The 14602-nt window shown below is 52.7% G+C and overlaps 1 protein-coding gene across 1 annotated transcript; it reads right to left on the bottom strand.

Moving 5' to 3' along the window:
• Window positions 1-223: 223 nt before the first annotated feature.
• STIP1 (stress induced phosphoprotein 1) lies at window positions 224-13832 on the bottom strand. The gene is made up of 14 exons (XM_037053023.1): window positions 13731-13832; window positions 10156-10365; window positions 8500-8641; window positions 8196-8337; window positions 7379-7547; window positions 6258-6384; window positions 6066-6168; window positions 5658-5778; window positions 4552-4648; window positions 4298-4422; window positions 2211-2247; window positions 1479-1582; window positions 1109-1281; window positions 224-723 (listed from the first exon to the last, which is right to left on the bottom strand). Exons 1-14 carry the CDS (start codon window positions 13737-13739, stop codon window positions 651-653), a joined length of 1632 nt encoding a protein of 543 aa, XP_036908918.1. The 5' UTR covers window positions 13740-13832; the 3' UTR covers window positions 224-650.
• Window positions 13833-14602: the final 770 nt, after the last annotated feature.

Raw genomic sequence — 14602 nt, 5'->3', positions numbered from 1 at the left:
CAGTCTAGTCGACTCAGACACACCTCTCCCAGTCCAGGTTGCGAGCCCTGCAGGACAGCCAATTTCACTTCTTTGGGCAAGGTCTGCAAACTGGGAGGTCACGGGTTTGATTCTCAGTCAGGGCAGTGGGCCAGGTCCCTAGCAGGGGTTTCGCTTTCTCCTTCCCTTACCCTCTCTCTAAAAATAAGTTTTTTGGCAAAAAATCACTCAAGGACATCACGAGATACAACCACGCCCGACTGGCTTGCTTTATTGGAGAAGGGGACGTGGAGCGAACAACATGAAGACAGCTGGGATGGACCTGAGGGTGGGAAGAACACCCTCCCCTCCCCATACATGCCCACTGCCCCAAATAAAAAATAACCAACTATGGGAGAGCAGCTGAGACAGTGACTGGGGACAGGGGGCAGAGACATGAAACTCGAGGACAGCAGAAGAGACCATGCACGTGCTGGGAGGCCCCAGAGGCAGCGGCTGCAGAGTAACGCGGGCACAAGTCTCTGTATCGTTCACACAGGTCTGTATAAATATATAGAGATACGCTGTTTGCTTCCCTCCTCTTCCTTCTGGCTCCGTGCTGTGCTGCTCCCCGGGGTCCCAGCTCCTCTTTCCACACAAGGGCGAAGGGAAGGGGGGTGACAAGCGAGTCATCACCGAATCGCAATCAGACCCACGTCCATCAGCTTCTGGATCTTCTGTGCTATCACAGGGTTCTTTAAGTGTCTAGTGAGGAAGGGAAAGTCTGAAGTGAGACTTAACCCAGAAGAGGTTTTACTCGCTCTTGGAGCAATGCCCTGTGCAAACCCCTGGAAGGCAGCAGCAGCAGGTGGCCAAGGGCCAGTGGTGGCAGGGGAACCGCAGGGCCCACACTGCTTGCAGTCACACCCTGACCAGTCCCATTCACGAGGGCATAGCTTCTCCAGAAACACGGTATTCTCAGCCATCAGGACTAACCCACAGACGAAGCCTTCCAGCTCACCACCCACCGCCAACCTTTCACCCAACCTTTCCTGTTTCGAGGAAGAACTACACAAGACATCCCCACCCCAACCTCATGTGCGTTCTCACTGCTCCATCCTCCAAGGCCATCTCCCCCTCTTCCACTCACTCGCTCAGTGCCTGAGGGTCCTTCTGCATCTGTTCCAGGATGAGCCGCATGGCCGGGTCACTCATGATCTGCTGCACCTCTGGGTCAGCCATGGCCCGTCGCTTCACATCTTCGGGGCTGTCGTGCCGGTTGTACTGGGCCATCATACAGCGTTGGTACCCATCCGCTGCCTCCTGCGTTCCAGCAAAGCCAAAGGCGGAGGGCATTAGCGAAACTCGCTGGAGCAGGTCCGAGGTAACAGAGCCGACAGAGGGCTGAGCCGGACACGCAGAGAAACAGGCGAGGGAAGGACCAGGGACGGACCATGGCCAAGACCCAAAGGAGCAGTGGAGGCAGGGGAGCACTCACGGGAAGCGGGAAGCAGCCCCACCTTGCAGTTGGAGTCCAGCTCTAGCGCCTTCTGGTAGACATCCATTGCCTTTGTGTAGTCCTTCATCGCTTCCAGGGCAGCTGCCTTCCGTGTATAGCCCTTGACTGCGGACACAAACAGGAGAGGTGAAGCACCCCCGACAGCGCGGCCCCCGGGGCTGCTGCTCCCACCCTCCATGGGCACCCGGGTCTCTCGCTTGTTGGGACCCGCTACTAACTGAGGACGAGGACACACACACAGAGAACGCAGTCCCTCCTCCCAATTTTAAAATAAAATTTAAAAGGACTTTATTTAGCCCTGCCTGGTGTGGCTCAGTGGATTGAGCACTGGCCTGCGAACTCAAGGGTCACTGGCTTGATTCCCAGTTGGGGCACATGCCTGGATTGAAGGCAAGGTCCTCAGTGAGGGCCGCATGAGAGGCAACCACACATCGGTGTTTCTGACTTCCTCTTTCTCCCTCCCTTGCCCTCTCTCTAAAACTATAAAGAATTTTATTTATTCATCTTCAGAACAGAGTCAAAGGAAGAGAAACACTGATTGGTTGCCTCCTGTGTGCGTCCCCAACCAGGGTCAGAACCCGCAACCCAGGTATGTGCTTCAACTGGGCATCGAACCGGCCAGTGACCGTTCACTTCCTGGAACGACACCCAGCTGAGCCGCACCGACAGGCCTCTTCTCTCAATCTGTGACCAGGATCAAGGGAGGGGTAGAGACAGGGAAAAAAGCACTCACTGAAGGTTGGCTCTAGCTGGATACACTCTTCACAGTCCTAGGGAGAAGCAAAAAGGAATCAGGCCCATTCCTTCCCACGAGCTCCTCCAAGGCAGACCGCTCCCTTGGCAAGACGCAGCGCACCACGCCCGGACGCTGCAGAGGACTCTACCAGTACTTTCTGCCTCCGGTGCCCTGTCAGCCACGGCGCGTGGGTGACTTAACAGTGGGCACAGCAGGAGGAAGGTGGAGGACCGACACAAGGGTCCACAAATCTGATTACGGGCCGTCCCACCCAGGTAGGCCAGGGCTTCTCACCAGAAGGCTGATGTTACTTAAAACCTGGGGGAGGATTTAAAAAGCAGGGAAGCTTCTAGTTTGAGAAGGTAAAGAGAACCTGACAACCAGGCGAATGCACGGGTTTTAGGCACCAATGGCTGTGGAGCGCACAGCTGCTTGAGCAGAGCCCTGTGAGCGCAGACACCGGCCACTGCAGCCTGTGACTCGCCGGCACCAGGTGCTGGTTGGTTGGGGGGGGGGGGGGGGGGGGGGAGGCATGTGTTTCAAGAGAAGCATATTCACGAGTTTGGAGGCCAAATTGTATACGATTTCTCTTCACAAATGGTTCAGGAAAAAATGGATTGATGCTCGTACTATTAAATATGGGTGAAAAAAAAACAGGCATTCTGTGTATTTTTGTTCAAAATGTCTTCAAAATACAAAGTCATGTAAAAAAGAATGCTACGCATATGCCTGCTCAGCTAGCCCTAATTCCAACTCTTCCCCAAGACTCCGAGCCTGGAAGCAGACCCACTCGTTCTCCCCTTCCGTTTGCCTGACTGGGAAAGCGCTCCGCTCCCCTCCCCCCCGTGACTGCCGGTGCGACCCTCTGCTCTGCAAATCACCCTGCTGGACGCCGCACAGTCCTCTCAGCAACAGCGACAGCTCCAGGCCACAGACCCAGAAGACAGTGGCGGCAAAAACAAAGCCACCAGACTCGGGTGTTTCTAGACACATCACATGCTTCCACCTTCCCACAAAATGGTCCCGGTTTGTCTCCTGAAGAGCAGTTAAAAAACAGCCACGAGGCCGCAACAGCCTGTGCTCCAGAGAGCAGGAGGACTAACTCCTCCACAGTGTCGAGCACACCCACGCGTAACCACACCTAACTTGACTGAGAAAGGTGGACCTGTCTGAGCTAAACACTAGAGTGGGAAGAATGGTAAAGCTGCCGTGGATGGAAAACCAGCAGTAAACTGGGGAGAAACAAATGTAACTAACCAACCACCCCATGACCCACCACCTCACCGCAGAATGGAAAACTGCAACTACAAGCTTTAACGTGTCCTACGTTAACAGCATCACTCACAAGAGCCAGAAATGGAAACGCGTCTCAGTGAATAAACGAATAAGCGAAGGGTGGAACAGCCTTAGAAAGGCAGGACGGGAACCTTGACTGTGTTATGGGTCAGTGAGATGTTTGGCCCCAGATACGTGAGGTGCCTTGAAGGATCGAATTCACAGCAGAAAGCAGGGGGGGGGGGGGGGCGGCCTGGAAAGGCTGCTGAGTCTCACTCTGGGAGGACAAAGGAGGTCCGGTGAAAGGTGGCAGCGGTGGTCACCCAGCAGCATGAACCAATCTGATGCCACCGACCCGTGCACTTAAATGCCATGAAGGCAAAACAAAACAGCAACAGACGTGAGGGAGGATCGCAGTGAGAGAACCTGAGTCACCAGGAAAGGTGGGAAAGGACCCCCTTCCTCAAACACCCCATCACCTCCACCACCGCGCGCCAGGGCCTGGGGAAGACAAGTCCTGCGGGGTAACCGGGGGGGAGTGGGGGGGGGGGGCAGCACACGCAAACGTAGGTGCCCAGATGTTTCCAGGGAAAGTTAACACCACAGCAAGTAACAGCACAAGAACGAACTCTGCGTTTTACACACTCACAACTGTAAGCCTACTCCTGCCCACTCCCGTACCTTGCAGACCTTGCACACACACCGCCAGCACCTCGAATTCACAGCTGGACTGAGGAGAACGTGAGGAGGAGACGCACACCCCCACGCACAGGTCATAACGAGGCTACGCTGCACCCAGACCCCCCTACCTTGAGTGCCAGCTGAAACTCCAGGAGCTTGGTGTAGCAGGCCGCTCGATTGCTGTACAACTTGGCATCTTTTGGGTTCCGTTTGATGGCTTCTGTATAATGCTTCATGGCTTGGGGGTAGTCCCCTGGGTAGGTGAGGAAGAAACTTTGAAAACTGCATTAAAGACCAAGACCCCCCGCCCACCCAAGGCAGGTGCACCCTGCACGTCCACACCACTCTCATCCAGAAGCGCTGCTGTGCAGGCTGCGGGTACCTTTCTGGAAACATTCGTTGCCTTTGTTCTTCTCCTCCAAAGCCAGGTCGGGATTTATGTAGGCCAGCCGCTCTTGCTCCTTCAAGATTTTCTCTGCCTGAAGAAAAATAGCTTTCTCTTCAAGTTTTTATTTATTTATTTTCAGAGAGGGGAAGGGAGGAAGGAGAGGAACAGAAACACCAATGTGTGGCTGCCTCTCACATGCCTCCTATTAGGGACCTGAAACGCAGGAACGTGCCCTGAATGGGAATCGAACTGGCGACCTCTTTCTTGGTTCACAGGCCAACGCTCCATTCACTGAGCCGCAACAGCCAGAGCAGTAATTCTTGGAACAGTCATTTACACTCTCAGACACATACTACTGGTCTTTAAAAGCCAGATTAGAAATTTAATTTTCAAAGAGTATTGCTGGCAAGATTTAGTTTTTAAGAACTTTCAATGAGAATGAGAGTGAGAACCTCATTCTCAAGGTTTGCCAGGAAACAGAACAGCACGGACGTACACGTGGCATGAACACGTGCCCCACAGAACACGGGTGCGCGCGTTAACAGAAGTTATTTTCTGACCAATGTTCTTGTGAATACAAGCATCCCTCCTATACACGCTGTAACAGGTGTAAAAATACACAATTCTTTGGGTATATGTAATAAGAACCATTAATATTGTTAACACCAATCCTCAATATTAACACATTTAAAGGTTGAAATCTTGGACAATAAAAAAGGATGGCCAGTCCAGTGGGTCAGTGGATTGAGTGCCAGCCTGAGAACCAGTCACTGGTTCCATTCCCAGTCAGGGCACGTGCCTGGGTTGTGGGCCAGGTCCCCAGCAGGGGGCGCGTGAGAGCAACCACACAGATGTTTCTCTTTTTCTCCCTCTCTTCCTCCCTTCCCCTCTCTCTAAAAATAAATAAAATCTTTAAAAAAGAAAAGGGATGGCCAAAAAACTGGGCCACTACCTAACATGTTACCATTAAGTAACAGGACAGTGTCATATAACGAAAGACACTACTTAAAAAAAATAAGGTTCAGCATTAACATGGCAGTAAGTAAAAAAGTGATAAATTAGGAAACAAAAACCCAAACATCCCTTCCTTCCCCACTCACCTGTTGGCATTTCTTGAGCACATCTGGCGTCCGGTGCTCCGCCAGAGACTTGTTGTAGAAATGGATGGCATCCTTGTATTTTTCTTCTTTGAAGAAGGAGTTGCCAATTCGTGCGTAAGCTCTGACAAAGACAAGGAGGAGGAGGACGTGTCAAGGGAGAGCAGCGTCCAGGCCACCCCCCGCCCCCCCTGGCAACTAAGAGCAAGGCCTGCACTGCTGCTTGTGCACCATGCCCGCCCAACACCTTCTGTCCCGACTCCTGGGGCCTTCTGCCCAGTCCATCGTTGGCAAATACTGGACAAGAGACTGCACATTCTGTGGCCAGCAGCCCTCCCCCCAGCAGGGAATTCAAGTCTCGGACTCTGAAGCCTCCGCACCCCTCGAGGTACTCCCGAAGGGGGCGCGTACCTGGCGATCTGTCGATAGTCTTCCCGGTTTTCTCGCCCCACTTCAATGGCCTTCTCGCAGAGCTCCCTGCACTTACTGTGGTCGCCCTTTTCGAAGTACACAGCTGCCAGGTGGGACAGTGGAGAAGGGTCAGCCCATGCCCTCTGCCCCAGACCGCTTCCTGGCTTGCCTGCCCTTGCCCCGGGGCCTCACCTGCTTGGTTGGTCATGTAAGTCATGTTGGTGGGGTCCAGGTCCTTGGCCCTGTCGTAGTGCTTCAGGGCTGTGTCGAAGTCCTTCTTCTTGTAGGCCTCGTTCCCCAGCTCCTTTTCTTTCAGAGCCTACAAGGGGTTTGAGAGGGTGAGTGCCGAGCGAACCTGCCGGGACGGCGGAAAGGGCAGGGGCCCGCGCTGCCACGTCTGCGGAGGCAGGCTCCCCACACCCAGGGCCTCCGCACCAGCCAGCTGGCCGTTTCCCACAGTGGACTTTCAAACTGGCTGTTAGAGTGAAAAGTATCTCTGTTTCCTCTGAAAGTCCCCCCCTGCACCTCCTCTCCCGGCACTCTGTCGGAAAACAGGGCTTCTTCAGGGGACGGGGAATCCCTTCAACCTGAATGAACTTCGAAGAGGAAAGCACAGTTCTGTACCAAGCAGTACTGCGGCACCTGGTCTAGGTTCTGCTGCGCGGTGGCCCCGGGTCTCGGCTGCCAGGGACCAGCGGCGAGGGCGGGGTGCGCGCACCAGAAGGGCTGGGCAGGCGGCACGAGTCTTGAGCACAGCTCAGTACCACCCACACCACCGGGCCTATTTCCAGCACAGAGACACCCCAAACAACCAACGCTCACCCATTGAAAGGTGCTAAATCTGGCACCAATCTGCTCCTCTCATTTAGAAAGAGAGGAAAAATCATTTAGGCACTTGCCTCCCGCTCTGGAAGACAGTGTAGCTGCTAAGTGGACAACTCTGAACCATACACCACATCCAACTGGAACACAAAGCAGTGGTCTCAGGACTGACACAGACCATGTTCCTCTGGGTCGAGTTGAGGATAAGGATCGCTCACAAGGACACGGCCTGCCCTGGCCAAGACCCGCCCAGCAGAACTGCAGTGGCTGTGGGGCTGTGAGGGCGGTGCCCACCGCCAGGAGTCGGAGATACAAGGTTCCCACGAAGTCACTCACCTGCTATCGCTCATTCTGATTGGTGAGAACCTCAGCACACACTAAGCCCCCCAAAATATACAGCCACCGAGGGCTATAAATGGTCCCATCCCACACACCTATGCCGACCAGGTTGTTACAGTTGTATGAGACAGTAATGAGAGAAAACACGAGACCTGCTTCTTATTCTCTGGAAGATCCTCTTCCATGGGTTCTGGCTTGGTCTCCTTTTTGGGAGGTGGTGGTGGCGGCGGCGTTGCTATCTCCTCCTCCTCATCCATGCTGCCCAGGTCGAACCCCAGGAGGACACTGAGAGTGGTCATGACCCGAGGGTCTTGCAGTTTCCTGGTGTAGAGAGAAAACAACCATTACTCTCCCCCCAGCTGACCCTCAACACCGTGCGCTGAAGCTCAGACGACTGCGTGTAAGTTTCCCACCCGTCAAAAGACCGCTGGGTTCTGCACTTACTGTTTGAGTACCACTGGGGAATGTTCTACCCTCCAAAAATCCATCTAAACTAAGGTAACAGAGATAGACTTATTTCTTGAGCCAGCAGGTACAAAGAAGTGAGGGGTATGTACATCCCATCTGGTCTCGGGAGCTAGAGAGATTCAGAAAAACCCCAGATACCAACGCAAGATTTAGGGGTACTCCTTCACGCCTGGCATTCTCTTTGACCACGAGTCTGCACTCTAACACAACCACAGAGGCAGCAGGGCCCACGTGTGTGGGCAGGACACGGCTGGGGCCAGATTGGAGTTGCAGGAGCAGTGAAGAGGCATATGGGGGTCGGAATGGACATTCCAGATTACTCTGCTACGTGCCCCCCGACCCCTTCCAGAAATACAAACCAAGAAACCCCTACTGCTCTTGGGAGAAAAAGCGGAGGTAGAAAGGCTGCAGGCTGAACGCGGGAACCCCCTACCACAGGACCCTAGGAAGAGAGCACATCGCTTACGCCCGCCTCCGGACAACCACGCTGCCCGAACTCACGTGCCCAGGTCGGACGGCCTGTTTCGCAGCTGCTCTATCAGTGCGCGGTAGGAAGGGTCACTGAGCAGCGCCCTCGTCCTGGGATCGCTCTCCAGCTTCTGGTACAGGTTGGGCATGTTGAAAGGGTTCATGAACTTCCTCTCTGTTCGAAACAAAGGAGAGCGCATCGGTTCCCTGAAGACACTCACTGAATTCCCCGCCCATGCGGCTTACCGACATGTCAGGGGGAAAGCCTCCAAGTTCACCCCATTTTTAAAGATAATGAGTAAAAAAAGGGAAACAACGATGTACTTGAGGCACCCACCTGCCAACCGGGCCTCCATGTTCTGTAAACCCTCCTTGAGCTGAGGGTTATTTGCTTCATGTTTTAAACCCTCCTCATAGGTCCGCTTGGCTTCTTCGAATCGGTTTAAGAACTCGAGAGCGGCTGCTTTTCGCGAATAGCCCTTAAATCAGCAAAGACAGATCAGAATTCAGTCACAGGTCACTAAAGACATTCTGCTTAATGAAGAACTGCACGTGTCTTGGTATTGTAACAAAACTAAAAAAGAACAATGGTGTCTTGGTATTGTAACAAAACTAAAAGATTCCAGCTGCCTGGCAACACTGCAGCCATCCTGACAATGCTATGCTACTTCTTTGAAGCAATTCAGCGTGGCCTGAGTGGACAGAGTTTACAAAGTCTGCAGAACAGCAGAGTAAAGGCCCCAGGCCTTCGCACCCATTTGCCCTCACTGACGTGCCCAGAGTAATTTCTACTCCTTCAGGGTCCATCTGGGGTTAAGTGCCCTATATGTGAGCGTATAATGTTTTAATCTTTTATACCATATTTTGCTGTGCCATTCACTCCTATGTTTTCATTATGTTTACTTATTTTTAAGATTTTACTTATTCATTTATTTTTAGGGACGGGGGGGGGGGAGACAGACAGACAGACAGACAGACAGACATCATTTTGCCTCTTGCACACCCCCCAGCCGTGCCCTGACTGGGAATCCAACCAGTGACCTTCTGGTTGGCAGGCCAGCGCTCAATCCACTGAGCCACACCAGCCAGCGCTGTTTACATGGTTAGATATTTAAATACGTACCACTGTGTTGGGCAGCTTACACTATTCAGTACAGTAACATCTGCACGGGCTTGTGGCCCAGGAGCACTCGGCCGGACCACACAGCCCTGGTGTGCAGTGGGCGAGACCATCAGGTTTGTGTATGTGCTTCTGTGGTGTCGGCACAACACAAGATCACCCAGTGACTCGGTTCTCAGAATGCACCCCTGTTGTTAGGCAACTCTTGACTGTAAAGGGCAACTAGAGGTAAATCCAGAAGGTGAACTTAAAAAAATCTAGTTTACATTTCGTGGAACAAAATGGGCATTCATGGAGGCCAAAGAATAAAACGGTCAGGACACAATGCCAAGATTGACATTTCAAGAATCCAGCCGAGTATCAAAGAGGCATCCCCTCCCAACCCCAATTCATCTTATGATCAAGTGTTGCCCATTCTTGGGCAGTATGTTCTTTCTCAGTGGTACCCCCCAAAAAAGAAAAAAAAAGGACATGTCCTGAGAACTGATGGAACCTCAGAGTCAATGAAATATGCTGTCACTCTAAGGAATGTATTTAAACGGGTAATAAATTACTGGGCTATTGGGCTCGGCAACAAGCCAGGTCAGGAGGGCCTGATAATTGAGAACTGCACACCAGCCCTGGCAAGTTTGCCAGCCTGTGCACCAAAGATCTGCCAGTTCGATTCCCAATCAGGGCACATGCCTGGGTTGAGAGACCGGGTCCCCAGCAGAGGGCACACGAGAAGCAACCACCCATTGCTGTTTCTCTCCTTTCTTCCCCTCTCTAAAACCAGCCGCACCACCCCCCCGCCCCCTCTGGCTACACACAAAGAACTGCACACCAAAGGCATTTCTGGGAAGACTAAAGAGCCCCGACTCACCCAGAGCTTACCTTGCCCCAGTCGGGCTTTAAGTCAACAGTTTTACAACCATCCTCATAGGCCTTCTGGTAGTCTCCTTTCTTGGCGTAGGCCGCCGAGCGGTTGCTGTAGAGCACGTGGTTCTGGGGGTCCAACTTAATCGCTTCGGAGTAGCACTGTAAGGCATCGTCGATGTTGCCAGCACTCAGGGCCTTATTGCCCTTCTCTTTCAGCTCATTCACCTGAGAAGAAAAGGAGTCAGTTTAGGTTTCTTTCCACAAAACACTTACTTAGTCCCAACTTTTTATGTGATGCTCATTCTTTGCCCTAGTTATCAATGAATAGGTTACTTTATAGATCAGAAAGAGAAATTACAGAGGACATCATTTATACTTCTGCACCTCTGGGAATCAGCAAGGAAAACAGGAGACAACCAGGCAGAAGCAGCCTGACACTGCTTCCCACCGGCTCCCGGGTGGGTTGGTACAAACTCGAGCTACTCTTCCAAGACTCTACTTTGAGCCAATGAAGCCACTCTAGGGGCATTCTCAGGAGTTCCTGCCACGTAAAAATAAACTCATCTGCACAGATTCCCAAAGAGGCCGAACAACAGACAAGGCGCAGGCCTGGTCACTCCTCACAGAAGCTGCCACTGGAAAGGAAGCGGAGCACGTGCACACTGAAGGCTTTAGGACAGCTTCCCTGGGAGCATCGGGATGCTCGCCCACGATCAGAGAAAAGTCTACATGTTTCCATTTATAGGTGTGGCATATGTCACGGCATGGCAGATTAACGATCTGTTCTGTAATGGGTAAAGGGAGGCCGGCCCCCCGCCAGGTTTTGCCATGCTTAAACATTTAAAACATCACAAAGGGGGTGGAAACACCACTGGGGGTTTCATCCCCTATCCTCGCAAACATTCAGACTGGAAGAAGCAGGAATACACCAAAAGGTTTAAATACGTGAAGCAAGTCTTGGCCATCAGAGCAGGGGCCTAATTAAAGGGGCTTATTCTTTTTTTTTTTAAAATAACTTTATTTTATCAATGTATGGTTGCCTCTCATGTGTCCCCTGCTGGGAACTGGCCTACAACCCAGGCATGTGCCCTGACTGGGATTCGAACCACTATCCTCTGGTTTGCAGGCCCACACTCAATCCACTGAACTACACCAGCCAGGGCTTACAGGGGTTTATTCTAACCAGGGAAGCCCTGCAAGAAAGGGAGGGCCACACCTCAGATGTGAACACATCACTGAGACCGAGCTATGTCATCCAAGTTACTACACCATTCTTTCTTCTTATCTGTCATCTACCCACAAGCCAGTATGCTGATGCCAGAAAGCATTCTGTGGCCCCGGCCAGTGTGGTGTGGGTGGCTGGAGTTCATCCCAAATACCAAAAGGTCCCTGGTTCTTCTACCTCCTGCCAGGGCGCAATTGACAGGCAGGAGGCTACTGATAGCTGCTCTTCTCTCAAATCAATTAAAACAATGATGAGGACGACGTTCTGTTAAGAGCAATGATTGTGGAACTCAGAGGCACACCAGGTGGGAACCTCCATCAACCTCCAATAGAGAAAAAAGAATCTCAAAGTGAAAAAGGCAGGAGACTAACAAATTTACGCAAATAAGGGATTAAAATTAAAAACCTTTGAACCCAGGATGGAGGCTAAAAATTAGTTCAACTGGCCCTGGCTGGTGGGTTTCCATGGGTTGAGCATGGGCCTGTGAACTCAAAGGCTGTCGGTTTGATCCCCAGTTGGGGGCTTGCGAGGGGGACAGGTCAGTGTCTCTCACACACTAATGCTTCTTTCCCTCTTTCTCCCTCCTCTTCTCTCCAAAACTAGATAAATAAAATCTTAAAAAAGATCATTTCCCAAACGGAGTAGACTCAGTCAGAAAACCCAGTTTGTAGGTCATAACCAGCACTTTAAAAGATCAAGTGGAACAGAAAATACCAGCATGCAGTCCACACAGCAGTAAGTACTGTTAAGTGTTACACGGTTGTATGTATGTACTGGGGCAAATATAGTGCATTACTGTAGGATTTATTTGAAAGGCACTGCACTCATTTCTAAAACAATACAATTTTGGATACTCGAATTTCCCTAATATTTCTCCTCAAAGCTGAAGGAGAAACAAAAGGTAGAGAAGCCACATGTTTATTTTCAGGAGCAGGTTTAGGAAAGCAGACTCTAACCCAGGAGTCAAATGCCAGGCCACCGGCACAGCTGCTAGGGCAAACCTGCAGTCTCAGTCCGGCCAACATCCCTTCACAGCCCACCTGTACCGGCACTGCGGAAACCGGCGGTGTCATTTTATTTTTCAAAAGAAATTTTTTTCTACTTCGGTAAACACAGGGATTAAAACACACACACACACACACACACACACAACCTCTTTGTGTCTCTCACTCCAGAAATCCTTTTCCTGTCTATACCACAGCCTACTTACTCCCAGGTAAATTACAAGGGCGAAAAAAGTTACTCTTCTCCATTCCACTCTTTCTCTTCTAATTCAGCAGAGGCCTCAGATTTGACTAAACAGCTATCCTGCAGCAAAAAGTTCAGGTCTGTAGGTCATACCAAAACCAAGCCCTTCTCTCCCCCCCTCCCCTCCACTCAATCACAACAGCTCAATGACAGCTTCCAACTGCACATAAATCTCCAGGCCCGTCACAACCTTCAAGGGACTCGATATAATCAAGTCGTTGAAACTAAGCAGCAGCAGCTTCACACTCGAACCCAACAAAATGCTGAGCAGAGGCAAACTGACTTCGTGCTGCTCATTTATACTGTCGAAATATCTCGTGTAATTAGAAACCAACATTTCGGAAGTGTCTGTCCTGTTACTGTAAAATCGCGCACACAAGAAAAGAGAGAGAGAACGGGGAGGGCCGCACATGTATTTGTGAAACGCCGTCTCCGCCGGCGTTCGTTCCAAGGACTTTAGCTGCACCTCCCCTTACCAGCATCAGGCAAAGAAGCCGGCTTGCTGTTTCCGATTTTCTGATGCAGAAAAATAGTTTCTTTCCCCCAACTGGCTACTAAGTCCTTTGACTACTTCCAGCGTATTCCTGTCCCCACTGCCTGCATTCCTTCAAGTTAACTGTGGCCAAGTCCTGGGAGGCGGCTTAGTCGGCATTCTCTCATCTATCCCCCAGAAGCCGAACTGCCTTAAGTGGGCCCGATCTCTCGCGACCCTTCCGAGGCCCCTCGCCCACTTCCATCTATCCCAGAGTCGCTGGCTCTATCCCCCCTCCCCCCGCTGCTTAGCCCGGAGCGACCTCCCGGGAGGCCTCCAGGGTTAGGCCACGACCCCTCAGGCCGCCGCGGGCCGAACTCACGCCGAACTGCTGTCTACCCTCGGGCCCCGGCTCGGAGTCGAGAGGCGACTGGCACTGAGTGAACCCGACGCTCCCTGAGGCCGGGCCTGGCTCCATCGTTCATCGCCCGCTGGCCGCGGCCCTCACGCCCTTGCCTTCCACGCTGCTTGGCTACCCTTAGTGCCCCGCCACGATCCCGTGCCCGCCCCACTCCTCCAACCGCAGCCTGGCCTCGACAGATCCGGATGAGAACCCCGGGCCTCAGCCTGCCCCTCCCCCTTCACCTGCTCCATAGCCCAGCCAGGAACCCGGTTGAATCGACTCCGTCCGCTCCGCGTTACCAACCGCACGCGCCGCCTTCTGGAACCTACTAGAAGCTGCCGGGACCCCCGGATCCCGCCCCTTCCTCGCCTGCTCACTGGCCACGCTCCTCTAAGGGCTTTCTCTGCTTCTCTACTATTGGCTAGAAATCTAGCCCATCATCTTCTCTTCCCTTTCATTGAACAGCCAGGAGTAATCCCCTCGGCCCTGCCTCCAAGGCGCCTCGGGATTGGGTGCTCCCAGATAAGCCACGCCTATCCTAGGCTCCAGGATTGGAGGGAGGGACGGATGCCTGCAACAGGGATTGGTTGCTTGCTCCGCCAATCGTAGCAGCGCCGGCCGCGCCCATTGGTCCTCTTCTTTCTGGAAATTTCCACTTTTCCCATTGGGCTGATGGACTTACGTGAAAAAAATTCTGTTGGGCGGAGAGTTGCCGACACTTTGCGCTGATAGGTTCTAATTGCTGCCCTTCTAAGAGGAGTGTGGGGTTTGTGGGAGTCCCAAACCGTGATTGCTTTCTGCTTTGGTGGCTCCGGCAGCCCGGGGTCTTTGGGGACTGCTCGGGTTCTGGGCTGCTTCCCGAATCCTTATGCTTCGGTCCGGCCGAGACGACTCTCTCTTCCCTATCGGTGGAGAGCCCCAGTCTCTCGCCGGTGTGTTGGGCTCCGGAGGGTCCCAGCTGGTGAGGGTGACCGTCAGGGGGGGTCTTGGGAGAGCTCCTTGGCCCGTCCCCGGATCCCAGCTGTTGGGTTCTGAGTGTTGAAAAATACAGCGTGGCCATAAAGGCGCTGGGGCTTGGGTAGGACAGACCCAGGATCTCACTCTGCTGGCTCGT

Source organism: Sturnira hondurensis, unplaced genomic scaffold, assembly GCF_014824575.4.
Source record: "Sturnira hondurensis isolate 20B ecotype Veracruz unplaced genomic scaffold, ASM1482457v3 Scaffold0007797, whole genome shotgun sequence".
Taxonomy (NCBI): domain Eukaryota; kingdom Metazoa; phylum Chordata; class Mammalia; order Chiroptera; family Phyllostomidae; genus Sturnira; species Sturnira hondurensis.
The sequence above is the reverse complement of the archived record's forward strand: the minus strand, read 5'-3'. Positions and strand labels throughout refer to the sequence as shown.